Below are 20,744 nucleotides of genomic sequence, written 5' to 3'. Positions count from 1 at the left end.
ACGATGAAGGCGAAGCAGCAAGAAGCTAGAAGATAGCGACCAGTGCTGTATTAAAGTGTAGTGTTTCAGTCGGCGAGGCGTCTCCCTTACGGGTATTTCCAACTTCGTCATTCCAACCGACGGCCATACATGGTATACCGCCCAGGTTGAAGAGCCTGGGAAGACATGAACTCCTTCTCACGGTCTTTGTATGGGCTGCACAACAGTATAGCCACCTTTTACTGAATTAGCAGCCGAAATTGTATTGTACTTCACAAATTAGGCGAAGGCAAATTTCCGTTACTTACCGCGAGGCATCATATGGGGCCCTTTCATAATCTTGCACACAGAGATTAACTAGTTCAAGTGAACTCATTGAAGAGATTGCAAGAGTGCGCATAAACTGTCACATACATCCGACAAATCAAAATATGAAATGTGGAGACAAAGCGGTAACATAGTAGGTCTATTTTTTATTTATTTATTTTTTTCGGCTAGACTGGCCATAGAGTTTATTGTATGAAACTCTATGAGACTGGCTACGCGAGTGTAGGTAGTGTCGGAAGTCGCCATATTTTTGAACTGGTGTAGAAAAAGTGTAGCTCCAGCCAGCTACACGAAGTCATTATTTATAGCAGTTGTGTAGCATGAAAACTACACCGCGGTTTCGATAAGTAGCTGACGACAAGCAAACGCCTGGCGTTGCAACGCATGGCGCCATTTTGTCTGCGACTGTCGGCGCTGATTTGGTGACAATAGTGAAGGTTCGCTGCAAGGACGGACAACGAAGTGCAGGCGTGGCGTGTCGCAGACGCTCACAGATTAAGGTGAGCTAATTCTTCAAGAAGGCAAAATTATATTACTCACAGATGGTGCAGGCTCTTTCAGACTCCGTGCTGTATTGTATGCATGCATAGAGAACTTGTCTTCATACGCTGCACATTCGCGATGTATTTAGCCGCAATTTGTCTAGATTTGTTGCTGAAATGAAATCCGTACATTGGCCTTTAATTTCAGGCAAGGGCATGTACGCAGCCAGTAAGTGCGAAGTGAGGCAACGTGTGAAGTCAGGCTTGTGCAGTCGTCTGCTTGTGCAGAAGACGACGTGCGGTCTGCTCTGATTGGCTACAGCCCAGTGATCCAAGTGCAGTACTCTGAGAGTACACTCGTCTGTACAAGTCTGCACGAAGTGTAGGTTAAAAAAAGGGCCCTATTAGAAACGGCTGTGTGCATGGCTGTGTGGCTGCATGGTATTTGTGCAGCTAGAGTGTACTTTTTCAGCCAAATCGAGGTAAGCATTTGCTTTGATCTGTATGCAGACAAGCCAAGCCAAGCCTTTGTGTCATTTGCGGTATTTTCGGGTTGTAACCATGTGCGATTGACGGCGGTCGTGTTTCTTGCGCCTGTCATCATGAACACGAACGATTTCTTCAAGAAACTTTGTGTTGGCGTGAATTTCAACGTCAGTAAGTTCAGATCTGACGCGGAGCGTTTTAAGGTACGCGGATTTCTCAACTAAAGGTGCTCGAAACTTGCTACATGTTGTCCTTCTTTCCAGCTTGCAAAAAAACTGCCGGAAAATGCTGCAGTATCGAACTCCGAAGATGGTGCTCGTAGCCTAAGTGGTAAGCATGCTTGTTTACATGTCGTATTACCGCAGGGAACAGAGCGGCCACGGGACGGCGATGAAGTCAGAGAAGTGACTTCAAGGTTCAGAAGAGATGGTGCGGTCAACTAGGCTGCCACTGTCACTGGCTGGTTTAGATCTGTGTATACGCTGAGGGCTTCTACTGACGCGTGAGTTTCTGCACTGTAAAAAAGAAAAAAAGAACGTCATACATTCGAGGCACTTCCAGGAACTGTAGATCAGTTCCATCATGAACGTTAAGGTGAACTTATTGCCACGTTCTCGACGTTCCAAGCCGACTTCATTGGCGAAGCAGTTTATGCACAGAAGGCGCAAATTGAAACATATTCTACCTCTTATATACGATGTTTTTCTACCGAACAAATGCAAAGAGATGTCTGAAACTAATTCTTCGATCAGGGGGTTACGGTCTAATATCATCTTTTGGCTTTCTTTTTTTTTTTTTTTTTTCAAAATTGCAGCTGCTGGAGAGCATATAGCAGATAAGTTTAAACCCTGCTACAAGGCACAATAGGGGATCTGCAGTTTTTTAAAGCGTAGGACAGGTATTTGTCCACACTGCCATCTGCCTTGCATTTCAGGGTAGCGTTTATAGAAGCTGGCAGCAAACATAAAAATTATGATATCCTTAGTCCTTTCCGTTATATGAGCACTACAGCCCGCATGCAAAAAGAGATGAGCTTTTACATTGCCAAAATAAGGAAAAGCAAGATGATCGCACTCCACTACAACAATACAGTGCGAATTTGCTAAGGAGAACTTCATTGTAATATTTAAAAACATAGTTTTACAAGGAAATGTCATTGTAAAAGCAAACAAATATTTTGATTAGAATGAAGTAGCATTGTCAGAAAATTATTGACAAAAAAAAAGGACTTCATAATCGTTAGTGGTACAGCATGAATCTCATAAATGCATGTCACCCATTTGCTCATCCAGTGTGAACACTTTCACCATGCATTGCACATCATAATCAAGGGCAAAGTCTGTTCCAGGGGTACCTTCCTTTCAACCTTGTTGTTGTTTAATGTGGTACTGTTGCACTATGGTCCATCATAACTAAGCCTGGCTGACTATCTTTAAAGTGAAGCTTTCTTCACAGACTTTCCTGACCGTATCTGCTGCTGTCTTGCCAAATAAGTGTGTGCGTCATGCCACATAGTGCGTGTGCACAAGAGCATTTGTGCATGCACAACAGTTTCCGTTAGGCCATGGATGCAGTAATAAAATGGAAAAATTATTGTTACCCTCATCTTTCACTTCATACTTCTCTCAGCACACAGCTGTCCTCACCATTCTTCCTTTGATAACCATCACCTTCATCCTTGCTGCATCAACCTCTTGCAGTGTGCATTTGCATGAACTGTTCTTTGCGTTTTGGCTTAGATCATAATTGTTGTAGTGCATAAACATAAACATTGCAAGACATTATGTGTTGCATAAATGACATTAAAAACAAAGCATCGCATTTAGTTTATAGCATATAGAACCACTTCACGAAAGCTTCATTTCACACAGATTCCAACGTGTACTTTGGATCTGCATAACCTTTTTTCTGTGCCTTCTTTTATGCCCATGCATTGTTTTACATTTTTAATGTTTCAGCCAGTACTGGTGTCAAGCGGAAGATTGCTGGTGATGAAGCTTTGGATCAGCAGTTGCATGTGGTATGCTAAGCTTATTTTTTTTTTCAGTATCAGTGAATGGATAAACTGCATGTGAGTGTGATGCAAAATAATATATGCAGCAGCAGGGTTGTGCCATTTTTTCGAGCATATAACCTGCACCAAAATTCTAGAAAGTTATCTAAAAATTTCTCATGGTGGGTCGTATGAAATTTTACCTTGGAGTGCAGCTTCACAGCACTTCACACCATGTTACATTAAGTTGGACATGAAGCCGAAATTCATATTTATATGCTCTCTGCATTACTGTAAATTCTCTGCATTGCTGTGAATCGGTGAACACGGCCATGACTGAATGCATGAAACAACATTGTTTCTAGATATTTGTGTTTCACCTGCAACTATCGCAGTTGCATTGTAAAGACTTGGGCTCATTTATTGAGGTTATTGTGATTACTTATATGTCTTGCAAATGCAGATATGTAATTTTTAATCTTCCAGGTACTGTAGGTAAGGTGTAGGTTGTGTGTAGGTGTGGAATAGTACATACATTTCATTTCGCTAGCAGTGCCGCCTCGTAAGTCCTGCAAGGCCTTTCATGACCCCATCTACCTCCACCACCCCCTTCTTTTCTTTTTTACTCCATATATAGAGGGTTCTTATGCCAGCAGAATTCTTTATAGTAGTCCTAGCCTAACTTACCATTGTTAATACAATTTCTACCTGCAAGATTTTTAGTTGCTCTTTTCACATTTTTGTCAAGTAGTTGGACTTATTTACATACTTACTTTTGCATCTTCTATATTTTGTAGAATACATCATTCTCATTCTCATTGTAAGCTAGTTTTAAGCTTGTAGAAGCCAGGTGCTCTGTATTTATGTCGAAGTAATGCTTATCCAATCTTTCGATTTCTTTCAACAAGTGAAATGCAGACAACAAGGCATTATGTATTCAAATGTGGGAGATTGAGCATTTTCTCTCTCTCTCTCTCTCACTCTCTTTGTGTTCCCATTGTTGGAGAAGTTTATGAATAGATATAGCTCATATTAACTGAAGTGTTAATGTGATTGAGAAAAAAACAATGTATGTGGCAGCAGCTGTCTGTGTTGCAACAGCTGAAATGGTCACTCTGACCTACAGTTAAAGCTTGCCCTCTTGTGTCAGACAACTTCACTTAACTCACTATGTTCTGTGCCAAACAGCTGTTATGCATAAGGTTGTTCAATGCTGTGTCGCATTCCCTAAATGCATGCTTATTGGAAGCCACCAGACTTTCTTGGCTTTGACTGCTTCACCCGCACTTATGCAGCCCAAGCCTAGCAAGAGGCAACGCATTCGAGCAAAAGGCACAGACGTCCCAGCATTGCTTGAGACCTTTGAAGAACTGGCCACCCGCTACAAGATCTCTCGGGTACTGCTTCGCAACGTTGCAGACTTGGGGTATGAAGCGCCAACCCCTGTTCAGCGCCAAGCCATTCCTGCCATGCTTGAGGTAGGCTCCACGTCATTACTACAATACTGTGTCATATCGCTGGTTTTGCAAAGCATCATGGAAGCATAGCATTGCCATTCTTACAGACTTTGTCTTGACTAAAAGGATGTGCACAACTTTTGGGGGATGGTCTGTTATATTTGAATGCTAATTACAGGTTGCGTTATCTTAGGCTGCTGCAAGTAACACTGGAAAGCTAGCATAGTTAGGTTCTCTTTGGCGACTGAGTCCTACTTGGATTTTAGCTACCAAAAAGGATCTAACAGAATGAGTTGAAGTAGAAAAAATGTAGTGCTTCAGTCTCCATGTGTTTAGTAACCAGCATGACTAGTTAAGCCAAAGATTATTGGTCTGTTTTGATGTACTTTTGAAACCCACGAGTGAGTGCTTTTTATTATAATCAAATTAAAATATTTGAATCCAAAATCAGCAATGGGGGCATCCCTTTAACACCAACCTCAGGCAACACCTCCAAATGTGTCTAGTGTTTGTAATGAGCTGTTACCTAACTTTCCTCTTCATCTTGTATTGACTTTGCACGCCCACAGTTTCCGCTGAGAGAGTGTCATCTCATTTTACTAGAATAGCTGTAATTTCATTGTACATTTCATTGATAAAGAGTACTATAGTGACTTGTAGCATCATTGTCATGAAATTTTCTTGCGGTGCAGCGGAGGGAGTTGCTGTGCTGTGCACCAACCGGTTCAGGAAAGACTGCTGCATTCCTGCTCCCCATCATTGCACAGCTTCAAGTGAGTTGCTAGTCGACAGAATATTCTTTCCAAGTTCTATGCATGCCACATACTAACTGCTCTTAAAAGTTAGTTCATTGAACCCTCATTTTAGGATATTTAACATGAACAAGCTTAGTGAACCTTAGGAGCATTGCTTGGTCACAAGAATAGCCACAAGAATTGAGCCAAATTGCCACTTCGGTGTTGTGTCTTTAGAATACTGTTCCACCATCTTCAAAGCCATGCAGGCAGAGGGCGCGCATTGGCATCACCAATGATGTTTAACTTACCTGCCTCCTTGGAATTGTTGTGATGGGCGTGAGCGCAGTTGGATAGGACAAACTGAAGCAAGTAGTAATGCGTCCTTGAGGAACAAAACAACAACTGATTTTATTTTCGGCATCGTCAGACCTCAGCAGCTCGGTTTCACACCCTCGCATCATCCTCCTGTCCCCGCACATAACACAATAACATTTGAGCGATGGTGAAAGATAGCAGCGGGTGTCTCGGCTGCTGTGGTGCAGCCATGAGGCTGCCACATCACTTCCCCTCCCACTGAGTGAGTGAACGTTTACAGAATTGATGTTATTCAAAGGCCTCTATACCAAAGCATCAAAAGTCCATACGACGGGGTGCTCTGGAGAGGCGTCCACTGCGTTTATTGGTGACTTCGTATGGTTTGAACTACTTGAGCCTTGGCGGATGGTGCCACAGATGCCGGAACAGGTGAAAAGGCATCTGCGTCCTCGACATGCACCGGATTCAGCCAATCCTTTGATACTACTTCGTGACAACCGTGCACATTGATTGTGAAATGCTTCTCACTTCATCGTAGCGCTCGAAACAGCCCATCTTACAGTGGTTGTAGAGGCCGATGAATTGCGTCGTGGCGTATGAACATGTGTGTGCACGAGGTGAGTTCTGATGGTACATGCACCGCACATGGCACTGCCTGCAGCCGTGTTGTAGCATGAAGATTGTGCATTATGTCTCGTAGTCTAAATGCGCAGTCCGCGCTGGCCGTGTAAGTGTCTTTCAGAGTGGCTGTGAAGAATTCTCTTGAAAGGTGGAGGGTCATTCCGTAGGCCAATTCAGCCACGCTACAGCCGAAATTTGTCTTGATGGCTGTCCGGACTCCCAAGAGAATCAGTGGCAGTGCCTCCATCCAGCTGTGCTCATCTGCTGCAGCGAGCGCAGTCTTTAGCTGGCAGTGGGAACGCTCCACCATGCAGTTGCTAATTGGGTAGTAGGCAGTTGTTCTAATGCAAGATGCACCAATAAAACTCGTGATGCTGGCAAAAAGTGCAGATTCAAACTGTCTTCCACGGTCCGTCCTCATTATTGAAGGTGCACTGAAACAAACAGCCCAGTGGTGCAAAAAGGTGTGGGCAACAGTGTTCGCAGTGATAGGTACGGCCTCCACCCAGTACGTGAATCTGTTGTTGCATGTCAGCAAATGCGTATGTCCTTGGCAAGGCACTAGCAGTGCAACAATATCGCGGCGTACATAGTAAAACTGTGCGTCGAGAGCCATGAACTTTGCCAGCGGGGTCACAGTATGGCAATGGGTTTGGCTCGCTGACATGATATGCACCCTCTTGCCCAGCAACGAACATCCCGATTGATACCTGTCCAGATGAACCTATCTGTGAGCAATTTCTGCATAGGTTTTATTCCTGGTTGAGAAAGCTTGTGAATCGAGAAGAAGACATAGCGACGTAGATTGGTCGGCACAAAGGAGCTTGGGTTGCCTGTGGAGGTGTCGCAGCACAGCTGGTTGTCTGATCCCATAATCTGCGTCCATTGCAGCTCGAGAGCATTTTTTGTCGTTGGTGGTGATGTGGTGGAACATGTCAGGTTTCACTGGGAATCCGATTTGGCATTGGTGCATCAGATCTGAATATTCATTCAGTATGGAAGTGAAGTGAGGAGTGCCAGCACGTGTGAACAGCCTAAAGCTGAGCGGCATATGTATTGAAGGCTTGCCTCTTACTTCACTGCGCGAGATGGGGTCTTGCAGTTTCCGGTTACACATGTCTACTGAGAGACCAAAGTGGCGCAGAAAATCTGCCTTGAGAATAGCTAATTTCAGGTTGGCTACTATAAAAATCCAGCGCAGTGTTCTCTGCAGGTCTAAACTAACAGTTAGGGAGCAGTTTCCATACGTGGTGATGGTCGTGTTGTTTACCACTTGCAGCCCATGGGCAAGGCTGCGACTTTGCTTACTTAGGCATCTGTATCGACGAGGAAGCAGATGCCGCTGTCACAGTCAGTTAAGAAGAACACGGATAAGTGACATTTTGATATGCCAGGGTGACTGGTTGCCCTCAGCGCTTGCCTGGGGCGTTTCCCAAGAGCTCGCAAGGCAGTAAAGATTTGCACGCGGCATTACCAAACTTGTGGTGGTACCAACATAGCTTTTGGTGCTTGTTAGGCAGCCGCGGAGCACTGTGGTACATTGACTGTGACGCAGTCTGGAGGGCGGCCACGGCATCTGATAGGCACGAGATTTCGTCCTTCATTTCTTCAAGCTGCTCGAATTGAAACGGTCTGCTTGTTACTGCTGCGATAGATATGGGAGCTGCCACTATGAGCTTGTCGGCCAACTCGGCCAGCTTGGGTAGGTCTTTTTCATTTGAGGCAGAAATAACCATTCTGACGTTTGGAGGAATTCTCTGTAGAAATATTTCTCAAAGCAATACGCTATTGAGACCATCCACCATGTTGCCCAGTAGTTGCTGGATAAGATGCAACAACTGGCTGGGCATGCGGTCACCAAGGTGGGCTTCCCGGAGAAGCTGTTGCAGCTGTTGATTCTCGCGGGGCATGGCCGTGCAAATGGGCATTGCCTTCAGTGTGGCACAAACATTGTCTGCTGGTGGGGAAAACAGCAGGTCCTGAATTTCAGTAGGGGTTGACGTGGGCAGACTGCTCACTGCATTGTGGTACTTCGTGAGGTCAGCCGTGAGGTCAGCCATGCAGCGAATTGTGATTCTACCTGGATAAACCGCTATTCAGAATCCACCGTCCAAAAGTGGGGTAGTTTAATGTTGACACCAGAGAGTGCCGGAAGGTCAGTGCCTTGAGGTGTGTCCGTAGCACTTGCTACAAGTCAGGGTCGCGTGTTTCTATTTTCTCCCAAGCCCAGTGCTCGATCGCTGCGCCGCCATGCGCCGCCCGCACATACCACCTTTCTAGGTACTTTTTTGCCGTAGTGCCATGACACACACCCTAGATCCTTCTATGTAATTTGGTTTTGCTCCCCTGGCTGTGCCAGGGCGCGCGGTGTGTTCGGGCCAGCCTGCATTCGCTGAGTTTAGGCGATGTAGGTAAATTTTAATGCTGAATGCTTAAGCTTACCCTAAGCTTACCCTAAGCTTAATTTGTATGCTTACCCAAAGGAAAAACCGTCCCTTCATCCGTCCCGTAATAAGACGACCACAGTTGCGAACGAATTTGCCATTGTGCTGCCTTCAGCTTCAACAGCAACGAAGCGGTGAAAACACAGTGCTAGCTGGCGGTGCTCTCAGTTAACGCCTCATTCTGCAACTTTCGCAAATTGCTTTGAAGTCAAGCAGTCGCGCGTCTCTTTAAGACTACAAGTGACAAAAACACAGCGCGCGAAGCTATGAGCTGTTGGCACTGTTTCGTGGGCATCGCAGATCGCTTTCAAGCTGCGGCCCATGCGGCATTGCCATAAGGAGTAGCCGACTGAGTACGTTCATGGCTCAATAAAAGAGAATTTTAGTGCGTCCAGTATTCGGGCAAGCGTGGGCGGTTTGCCGGGAGAATGGGGGCGTAGACGTGAGCGGCCAGATTGGTGGCGCCAGCTGTTGGCGCAAAGCTCAACCACACAAACACGGAGCCAATTGATATATTCTGCTTAGCTGCTGGTGTAAATTTTGGACAGCGGCGCAATCGTGTGGACATTTATGCCACTGCCGAAAATTTGCACCAGCAGTGAAGCAGAAGATAGTCGCTTAATGTGACTTTAGCTCTGTGTTTGTCTGGAACAGCTCTACGCCACCACGGCAGCTGCACCACTCCGGCCGCTCACGTTGCCCCCGCTCATCTGGCAATCCACCCAAACCACCCCCGTTTGCTGGAATAGCGGACACGCTAAAAGTCTGCAATAGTTTCACGCGGATGAATAAGGCACTGAAGAGCGATGACGGCTTATATAATGATCGGAACCGTCATCAGCGCACCTCAGGCCTCCACCTGCAGTACTTTGCTTGCATCATCAATGCTCCTTGCGCGCATCGTCGGCACCGGTTCATGTCGCCACTGAGCTGTCGTTAGTAATTTCCTAATCAAGTTACATAACATTGGTAATGACACTGGGCTGTGCGGAGATTAGCTAGTGGCACAATGCTTACGCATAGTCTAACTCCCAGAGGAGTTTCTGCGTGATTTTTTTTTCTTGTTCCTTGACGTTTAGTATGCGTATTGTATGCATCGCCAACACCTTGCTATTGTTTCTGCTGGAAGAGAAATAGTTATGTCAAGAAGGAAAGGAAGCTTGAGCGCAGCGATGATGTGGCTAGTGGTGCGAGAAACCCTCCATGCCCCACAATTATCCCAGCTTTTGTAGATCGAGGCGCCTCGCACACCACGATTAACTTCTTCTCACAGCCCTTTATCCCCTTATCCAAACTGAAAAATTTCGTCCAGTGTTGCGTCAGATTCCGCACGCAACTCTTATTTCGAAACAGCCTAGGCGGCTTGTTTTGAAAAACCTCTTTTCTCTTAGCAACAGCTGGATGAGCAGATTGTGCGCCCAGGCAAAATATCTCCCCAGTCCCGCGTCAAGTACCTACAGGGATCTAGGGAGCGCTCGTCGTGACGCTTCGGGGGGAAAAGTACCTAGAATCGTGGTACACGCAAGCAGCGCATGGTGGCGCAGCAGTCGAGCGCTGGGCTTGGGCGTAAATAGAAACACGCATCAGGGTCACCAGGTGTTGTGAGGGACGTGAGCGCGGCTGGATATAGCAGGCAGAAGCGAGTAATCCGTCCCCGAGAAACAAAACAACTGACTTTATTTTTGACATCATCGAACCTCGGCAGGTCAGTTTCGCACCCTCGCACCATCGTCCTTTCCCCACACGTAACACAATAACATTCGAGCGATGGTGGAAGATGGGAGAGGGTGTCTTGGCTGCTTCGGTGTCGTAATGAGGCCGCCACAGTATGAATGCTCATGATTGTATCGTCACTTCAAGTATTGCATTAAGAACGACAACTTTATGTCATCCACTATTTGCATTATGCTCTGTCCTCACAGCCTAGAAATGTGGCTATGAATAATGCTAAAAGCCCATAAACCACTCTGAGCTGAAAAACTTGTTATATAGTGTCAGCTGTGTACTAGTTTTCGATAAACATTTAGCCACAAGAATTTCTTTAAATGATGCTGTAATAGCAGAGTTACAGGCATCTGATGAAAGGCTATGCTGCCAGCATGATTTCTCCCTCACTTTTGCTACCCTGAACATAGGTTCTCATTCCTCCTTGCCACATATACTCTCACCAACTCCATGCAGTGCAGCGAAAGCTATGGGTTGTGTCAACGTACCAGAAGAAAGACTCTTCTACTGTCCACCTCTAATCGCCCTCCACTTGACGCCGATTTAATAGAAGCTTCATAAAAAGTTCAGTGGCGTGCAGTGGGCAAGCCACCCTCCATTCTCACAACAGACAGCGGGCTCTCCTCATATTCACGCTGTCATCCCTTGACAGCACAGCTTTAATACCCTGATGAAATCATGTGCAGCACCCTGCTGGCATCACAATGTCTGAATGATGCACGGTGCATAGTGCTGCCGTATTCACAGGAGATAATCATTGCAGTATGCTGTACAGAATGTGTGTGTTTATTTAAGAGCTGTAAAAAAATGTCAGAGGTGGTTTAGGGGCCTTTAAGACAAGTCACCCTAGGCACCTGACATGTGTGCTTCCATTGACACCCTATTTTAACACAGTATAGATGCATCAGCTACTTGCAGTTTGATGTAACTGTACTTTAGAGCTGGCAACTGTATAGTAGCTGACGGACTGTTTCACTGTGGTTTACTTATGTTTCCTAGTTTTGAGTACTTACAGTGCTATTGCCCTGTCATTTAGTCTCATTATTTTCTTTGTCCAAAGCTTCTAAAAAGAACTGTTCGCTTAAGAGTTTGAATTTCTCTGGTTGCCCATGCACTGTAGAAACCACCACCAGTTGCCAAAGGCAAAAAGGACGGCAATGATCAGCAGAAGGGTGGCTTTCGGGCAGTGATCCTGGCACCAACGCGTGAGCTGGCACGGCAGACCTACCGTGAATGTCTGCAGCTCATTCGTGACACGGGGCTTCACGTCTATCTTCTCAGCAGCCTTTCATCTGCCCGGTCGCGCCTCCCAAAGGCGCAACGGAAGTTGGGTCAGTCACAATCCATTCTATTTTATCTTAACCACTTGTTTTTCGAGTTCAAGCCTTACATTACAGTAATTGTAAAACAAACCTACCTCTTTTTGTAGTACTGCAGTAGCGTGTTTGCCACTTCATAATCACACGGATGGTCTTTGTGTCTGAATTACTGAGCTATTAACTTTGAGAGGTGCAGTCAAGGAACTAACTTGCATATGAATCATAGGTTCTGTGTGTGTTAAGTTTTTGACACCAAGGCTTATACTAAAATAGCTTTCATTTCTGCTGATATAGTTTCCTAATGCTTCGTCTGTGTTTGCATAATCTTGTAGATCAAATTTGTTGACCTCCCTACTCTGGACGTCTCTACTTGTATGTCAAACTTGCCAAACTTGCAAAAGTATGCTGCAGACAGGACGCAAGCATAGGAACAGGTAGAACAAGCACAACACGTGTTCCTCTATTTATTCCTCTGCTTGAGTTCTCTTCATAGAGGGCTTTTACAAGTTTAATATAAATGACTAACTTTGTGAAGTCTACCCCCTACTTATCGTATTGGGACGCTTGATCACGTTAATGGAAGCAAGGAATTAATGAAACTTACTCATCACATTTTTTGAAACCTGCTATGCACCATCTTCAACATGAAGGTAATGGATAATAGAAAACACAACTGTTGCGCTGTCACAATGCAGCTGGATCCGTTATTTGTATGGTAGTGTGTGCTTTAATTATGTTATCTCTTCTAAGACCTTGAATACGTTGACCATTTATCTTAACTTACATTGTGCTTTTTGCTGAAATTCTAGGGCAAAACAGGGTAAGATTATCACATAGGCTTTTACCACTCACGTGGTGACTTTTCATTCATGTGTTCATTTTGACTTTATTCTGTCTTGTTCGAAAAGCTTCTTTAAGAGCAATAAAATGCATTTGACACTACGCCTGTGAATTCTGTTTCCTAAAAGCATCTTTTGTCAATCCTTTGTACTGATAAAAATGTTCATGTAATAGCATCTCCAGCTTTGCTGCAGCAGATTTTAGCAGCAAAAGTGCTAATGATGCCTTAGTTCATTGTAATGAGAATGGGTATTTATAATGTTCACTGAAAATGTCTTGTTGTTGTACTAAGTACTAGTCAGAAGTGAGAAAATTGACTGCTTTCTCAAAAGAAGACTAAAAATTAAATTATGGGGTTTTACGTGCCAAAACCATTTTCTGATTATGAGGCACGCCGTAGTGGAGGACTCCGGAAATTTCGACCACCTGGGGTTCTTTAACGTGCACCTAAATCTAAGTACACGGGTGTTTTCGCATTTCGCCCCCATCGAAATGCGGCCGCCGTGGCCGGGATTCGATCCCGCGACCTTGTGCTCAGCAGCCTAACACCATAGCCACTGAGCAACCACGGCGGGTATAAAAAAAAAAAAAAAAAGAAAAAAAAAGAAAAAGACTCATCAGCAGATATGATATGACCAATCATATCTCATTTGTGCCTCTGTGATGCCAACTGCTTTTATATTTTGTAGTTTTCCGTGCAAGTTGGGCTAATCCTTTGGCATTTTGTTTAGTTTCAGGAAGCCCGTTTTGTACAGTATTACGAATGGAAATTTGATTTCATTGACAGCGTTGTTTGAAGTCTTTTTTAAAGTTGCGCTGCAAGTCAGAATTGACTGAAGTAATGTTTGTATCTCTTTTTACCATGATTTTTACTGTCCCTCTCCTTGCAGATATCTTGGTGTGCACACCAAATCGGCTACTTTGCCTGACTGACAGCGGAGTTGTCACTCTTAACAGGTAAGCCTAATGCTTTGTACAGCTCCACTGGCTTTGCATGCATAGAGGGTGTGGTATTCCTGTTAAAGAAATTAAAGAAAATAAAAAAAGTTGACAGATTACGTGTAAGTTTAAGACAGGTGCAGCAGTGAGTTCAGAAAAAAATGCAACATTTTGTGCCCTTTGCTTCAGCATCAGTACACAGTGAGAATTCAGAAGGGTTAAAAAACTTTGGGACTCTTTTGCAGCAGCCGCAAAGCAGGAGATAGATTATCTTATACAACCTTTCTCGTAACCCTCATCAGTCACACTCACTTCTTCCCTTGAAACATTAAAGCGATGATCACCACGCTTAGCCTGCACGCACTTGAAGACTATCAGCGGCTCTCTCCACTGAGCAAATACTGTGTTTACTCGAATCTAACGTGCACTTTTTTTCCGGTAAAATGGGTCCAAAAATTGCGTGTGCGTTACAATCGAGTACGACCCCAAATCTGCGCTACGATATTGCCACCGGCATTTTAAAGTGGCCACCTCGTACGCACTTCGAGCCTAGCTGCTGTAGCTTCCTCCATGTGCTGTAGTACCGTGTGCTTGTGCTTTTAGCCATTGGCTTAGCTTATTCTACCATCCGTGTTCCCATTTTCTGCATTTGCTCTATCAGCATGAAAGTGGTGACTGCGAAAACACGCCGAGTTTGTTACAGTGTCACAATTAGAAGGAAAGCAATCACATGCGCAGAGGCGGACGGAAATCGGGCCACATCATGGGCGTTCGAAGTTCCAGAAACTTGCATGCGTGACTGGCACAAACAGGAGAAGCGCTCCACTCCTGCGGATGCTGCGTACGACGCGGCCCCTATCTTGAAAGCGTCCTGCAATATAGACAAAGTCTACGCATCCGGGCGCATCACACTGTGTTCTCGTCGCTTAGTTCACATTGAAGCGAGAGGCCGTACAAAAGTCAATTCGCTTGCTCCTGCTACCGCACTTCCTCACTCCAGCCTTTTTGACAAAGAGTTTCCGTGGTCATTGAGTGAGACGTGTACATGTTTGCTTCTGTGTGCAGGACACCATGCTTGTTAATTTATTTAGTAAGCAAATCTTTATAAGTTCACACTGCCGATCAAACTACTATCCTTACCTTTCATACAGGTGTCTACTAATTTGCTATCACACTCAATGCGTGGTACTATAGGTCACGGCAGACGGGTGCGCATTACAATTGAGGGCATCTTTTCTTTTTTTTCTCCTTTATTTCTGGTCACAGAAAACGGGTGTGCGTTACAATTGAGGGCACATTAGAATTGAGTAACTACGGTAATGCCGTGTTGCATTGATATATACCCTGCATTACAGGCCATTGCTTTCTATACCACGAAACAGCAATCAAAGTTTTTGACCCACAAGGTTCTTTTATATTTTTCATATTTAAATCATTCTTTATATGCAGGCACATTAGAGAACTGACGAGTCTGTGCTGCGCATATAAATCCCTGCAGATTAGTAGTGCACCTTGGTCATCATGCCACAAACTGCTACCCATTTCTTTGCATACCACAAGCAAACCATGTGTGCTGCAGACATCCCCCATTTGGTGTCTCAGGCACACCATCGTGCAGATCCAGTGGTCTGTTGGGACAAGTTCTTGCATTTAGTACATGAGTAAATTTGGTAGTTTTTTTTTTCCACATATTGGCTCACATAAGCCGTTCCTGTCATTAATTGTAGTCTGAAATACAGCCAATATAAAATTGTTAAAAAGGTCCCTTTTTGAATGGAAAGCAAAAGGGTGGGTATGCTTACCAGAGTAACCAGAAGGGCAGTTCAAGTTCATGTAAAAATATTGCTCACAATTATCAGCATTAAGCAGTCCTGTGAAAATACCATGTTTTGAAGGCATAATCAGTAACTGCCACTGCCATACTGTTATTCACTAAAGTTGCATCAACACTGTTTGTAAAGTTGCTTCAACACTGTCTGTTCCATCAAGGCAGCCACTGAAGCCACTAGTATTATAGGGCTCTGCTCTTGCATTTGTTGCCCTAAACCATGGATTAACCGGCCTAATGGTAGATTAGGCCGGTTCCTATGACGCTCCACCTCTGTTTGCAGCGATTCAGAGCTCTCTTGAGATTGGAGACAGAGAAAGCCTGCCCCAGCCAAACATTCAGCTGCTCTTAGAGCAATCAAACTGCCCCGAAAGATCGCTGGAAAGTGACCACGGGAATGTGCCAAAGAAGCACTGTTGCTAGTGGGAGCTCTGGCTCATGTCTTCTAACCCAGCTACCTTGCGGTCCTTTGCAGGGTAGAGTGGCTAATACTGGATGAGTCGGACAAGCTGTTTGAAAATGCGGGCGGTGCAAGAGGCTTTCGCGAACAGCTTGCCAAAGTCTGCCAAGCATGCAGCGCAAGCCCACTGATGCGTCGAGCCTTGTTCAGTGCCACAGCTACAGACCAAGTAGAGGCCTGGTGCAGACTTCACCTCGACGCTTTCCTCTCGCTCACCGTGGGCATCCGGTGCGTAGCCATTCTCATCCCCAGACAGAAGCCAGATCTACAAAGTATAATACATAGCTTATTTCTCGCAGGATTTTCTACAATACCGAAGTAGTCTACAAGGACAGTTAAACCTCGATATAATGAACTTCAATATATAATGAAATTCTCGCTATAACGAAGTATTTAACTTTTCATCTCCTCTTGTCCATAGAACACTATGTATTTAGAACCTCAATATAAATAAGTGTGTTTGTGTGCCATTTAAATATAACGAAATTTCACTCCCACAGCAAACGAATGCCGACACAGTAAATGAAAACTTCCGCAGACACAGATGGTCACATGATTGAATTACAAGCGTCTGCTTGCAAACGCAGCTCTCAAATCATGTGCTGTGCCACAAGAGTGACCGCCGAAATAGAGCCGCATCATGTTCCGTATAAAGCCCAAGTGCAATAAGATCCTATTGCGCCCCGCGCACTTTGTGCTTTAGGTGCGAGTGAAAGTGTGCGAGGGTGAGAGATGAAAGATGGTGGCTTCAAGGGTGCCACCTTTCCGAATGGGCAAACAGAAAGAGGGGGACGGGAGCGAGCTCATGGTAACGCAATCAAGCACGCACGAGGGGGCGGTGGGGGGGGGGGGTAAGTTGTTGCTCGTCTCAGCCGTGGCTGCACATGGCGGTAAGCGCGGCTGCATATGCTGTCAGCCACGCACCCTGCTTTAGAGGTAACCTGCCGCGTATCCAAAGAGTGGACGTGCCGAGACGGCATGGTACCATGTAAGCTGTCTTACCGCGTGTTTAGTATTGGAGGTAGCGTAATCTCGAGTTTTGGTGACCCGTTGGAGCAAGAGGCAGACGAAGCATTCGCTGTCCGCTGCCGGCGCTTTTCCTGATAGCGTTGTCTCAGTGCAGGCAGATGGGCAGAGTGCACATGAAAGCTTGACTGGCTTCATTTAATTCATACCACCAAAAAGATATTGCTGACGTACGTGGAATGAAACCGTATCATACATCACCGACTCCCAAATTTATCAAAATGAATTGTTTTCTCATTCATATTTGCTTTTTTCGATTGCCCGACAATTCAGAAAATTCTGCGACCCCACTCCGAGTAAGAAACATTGATCGGTAACTGTACTTATTTGCATGAAAAGTTGAATTTGAATAGAACGAAATATCGATATAACGAAGCAATTTCCGATTTTACCAACTTCGGTATATTGAGGTTTAACTGTAGTATTCATTTGCTCAAAAAAAAAATTTTGAGAAATTTTTTTTCCTCATTTCTCTAGAGTGAATGTGCTCTGGAGCATTGACCTTCATTATTTCTCCAATAACCAGAAGCTAGCACCTTATGTCACAAGAATCAATGCTTAGAATATTTTTTAGCTTTCCTCATATATGTACAAAAATGAAATTTTTACCAGGTTATAGATTACAAGTTATCACAATCTCACTCTGTCATTTTTTTTTTCTTTTTAATATCAGCTCTGTATTAATCTTCTCTGATGCATTTCTGTGTTTACGCCTTTAATGCCATTTGATTGTACCTCATGTTCTCAGCACGTAAGAACTGAGTGAAGCGTCTGAATGATTGTAAGCAAGCTTTAAAAATCCTCGATGCTGAAAAAGACCTTTTACCGAACAAGTGCAGTCATGAATCATGAAGCTTTGCCTTTACATACAGGAATGCAGCTGCAGACCTTGTGGACCAAAAACTTCAGTTTGTGGGCAGCGAATCTGGAAAACTTCTGGCTATTCGTGGACTTGTCAAGGAGGTTAGTTTTTCTGCTTCGTAGAAAGATGCATCATTGTTATTTGTGCTATTTTTCACAGCACAACTAAAAGCTGTGTTCAGTAATGCCGCTAAAAGCTTGCTTTCAAACGAACTTTATAGAATGCAAAAAATTGGAAATCCTTTCTCGTTTGTGTTTCTTTGGGACCCTTTTGGGGACACATGACGGAAATTGTGACAGGAACAGCAGCAATTTTATAGTGACAAAATGTTAAGTGTATTTTTGCACAGCCTGCAATGACATTCAGGATCCATAGCACAGTTTATTACTTGTTTTCTCTCTCTTTCTCCTCATTTAATGCTTTAACACTTTCCTCTCCGGGGCAAAATAGGCAGTTTTTGGTAGTCTTGCAAACAATTATTTTACTGCTACAGCAAATGCTTGATATTAGAATGTATGGTATCAATTTGTAGAAGGAATGTCCTATCTGATGGTATTAGTATTTTCAAGCAAAGATTTGTTAACTATTCTTTGAAAAAAAAAATAATTTAATTAAAATATTTGTAGTGAAAATGAAAATGTTCCGAAAAAACATTTATGTTGCTTGGCACCAAGAGAACAATAAAAATTTTGAAACACACATTTTGCACAAGAAGGCTATATACAATATTGCCGCAAAGATAAGCTTTCTATCTGTAAAAGTTCTTTATATATAAAAGAAAATGTTAGTCCTAGTGGCCATCATGCTCGTGCGGCGGCTCTTATGAACAGCCACGTGGCATGGTGGAGCACAATGCCGAGGTCCACTCCTGGTCATCTTCTCATGCAAAACTCCACTCTTTGTGCCACCACCGGCAAGTAGTCCTGCCCAAACGATGTTGACAACCTGTGACAAGAACTGCGACCTTTTGAACACGCCGGATTTCTTTAGGTCTGAGCATGGCAGTGACGAAATAGTTCGTAGTAGAGAACTAAACACACTGTCGGATACCTATTGACATCCTAGGGCTATTTGACGCACTTTCGTCGTCTGGGCTGAAGTCCTATTAATCAAAATCATCTTCCGAGTCTGTGCTGCTACCACCATCAAAAAATTCTGACACAGACTCATCGGAATCTTTCAAAAGTTGCCGTTTCCGAAGGGCGGCTGCGCACAACGTCGACACCATGCCAGAAGAATAGGAGCGCTCGTCATGCCTGACTAAAAGGTGCTTTAAAGTGCCCCCAAGGGGAAAAAAGGAAAAACGAGAGCGAAGCTAGAAAAACAATTCTTCTTTTAGGCACTGGATGGCACTAGCTGTCCAAAAGCGCTCCGAACACGGCAAAATTATAAGTTGAAAACATCAATAGCGGGCTATCAATGGGTATGGGTGCAGACAAGAAAGTGTTAGCAAGCAGCCTAAGAGTTAGGAATTTTATTATAAAAAATCTGGCAGAACCCATCTCACTATGACTGTTGACACTAATGTAGCTAGCATTAAAGCAATGTAGCGATACTCTATAGCCACCACAAAGACACATTATGTATGAGGCATGTATACAGCCGGGTTCCTTTCTCACGCTTCCTACTGAACATACTACTGTGTCATTTAGCGCTGCTGCTACAAAGTCTGCACGTGGCACCTGTGTATATATATATATCCAGACAAGATTGCCTGGTATTGTCTAACCAGTGCCAGAGAATTTTTTTTTTTTTTCATTCGAAAGGTGCACATACCCAGTCAACCAAGTTGCCGTCATAGAGGTTCATTGAAGAGCGACACATACACAGTGGCACATACCCACTGACACAAGTTGGCCTGACGATTTCAAACCCTGTTCTCTCAGCACAGCAGCCCAGTGCCTTAGACCATGGACTACCCAGTGACCCAAGTTGATAAGAAAACAGTTAGGCAGAGGGGCAGATAGTCCCTTGAAAGTGTGTGAGGTTGCCAAAGTATGCTAGTCACATTATTATTCTGTAAATGCTTGCTTGTGTACTTTGAGTTAATGCTGTAATGCTTCCTGTTTGTTATATGTGTTTGTTGCTATAAGTTGGGCCACTGACCACTTTATAAGTGTGTTCCCATTTAACTGACCTTGCACTAATTTCAGATTCCATTGTTAATGTCTTCATGTAAAGCAGTGCTCCTAATTAAGTGAATTAGTGCTACTGTTAGAAATGCAAATATACAAAGGAACAAGAGGATTGTCAACTTACATTACTAGGAAGGAATCTCTGGTTAAGCAGTATACCTTTTCCTGCACAAGCGCAAAAAAAAAAAAACTAAATGTTGAGGAAGACCACGCAATCACACGTGTGCATATTAGTGAGGTATTCAAGAATTTATATGGGGTCAAGCACAACAAAACAAAGCCCTTGGCAATGCGTGGGCTGCTGTTCTTTCTGATAAAAAGATAACTTTCTTTACAAACCTTTAAGTTGCCTTAACACTCCTACCTAGAATGGTCCTCACTGATAAGCATGCCTCACAACTCCAAGCAGTGACATTAAGCTATCAAATAGACAAGCTTTTCTGCGTTTCTTTCTTATTTCTTGACCATGCTCCCATAGCTGGTTGTTGAAAAAGCGACAAGGAAGAACTAGGAAGTTGGAAAAAAAGTCATTGACGAGTACCATACTCCCCAATGCAAAATTTGAGCACAACTCCATACTTGTTTTAATTTTGCGATATATTGGCTGGCGCGGATAATCTGTCTCGTGCGGCATGTTTCAAATGAAGCAAAGCGTGGCGCAATTGCCTCACTAATCTGTAGATCTCAAGAGCCAGCGCATGGGTGATGCGTGGGTGCGATTCACAACAGCCGCCGCCAACAGACCTCCCAAACAGTGAGCGCTACTCTG

The 20,744-nt window shown here is 44.2% G+C and overlaps 1 protein-coding gene across 1 annotated transcript in view; it reads left to right on the top strand.

Annotated features, from left to right (window-relative positions):
- Positions 1–1,309: 1,309 nt before the first annotated feature.
- ais (DExD-box helicase 52) overlaps positions 1,310–20,744 on the top strand; it is a 32,889-nt gene continuing 13,454 nt past the window's right edge. Inside the window, exons 1-9 of the mRNA XM_075688634.1 lie at positions 1,310–1,477; positions 1,538–1,604; positions 3,233–3,294; positions 4,563–4,745; positions 5,417–5,497; positions 11,687–11,897; positions 13,616–13,682; positions 15,968–16,180; positions 17,851–17,941. Coding sequence (XP_075544749.1) covers positions 1,391–1,477; positions 1,538–1,604; positions 3,233–3,294; positions 4,563–4,745; positions 5,417–5,497; positions 11,687–11,897; positions 13,616–13,682; positions 15,968–16,180; positions 17,851–17,941 — 1,062 coding nt within the window. The 5' untranslated portion in view covers positions 1,310–1,390. The remainder of the gene's footprint in view (positions 1,478–1,537; positions 1,605–3,232; positions 3,295–4,562; positions 4,746–5,416; positions 5,498–11,686; positions 11,898–13,615; positions 13,683–15,967; positions 16,181–17,850; positions 17,942–20,744) is intronic.

This window comes from Dermacentor variabilis, chromosome 4 (assembly GCF_050947875.1).
Source record: "Dermacentor variabilis isolate Ectoservices chromosome 4, ASM5094787v1, whole genome shotgun sequence".
In the NCBI taxonomy this organism is placed as follows: domain Eukaryota; kingdom Metazoa; phylum Arthropoda; class Arachnida; order Ixodida; family Ixodidae; genus Dermacentor; species Dermacentor variabilis.
This window is presented reverse-complemented; position numbering and strand designations above follow the sequence as displayed.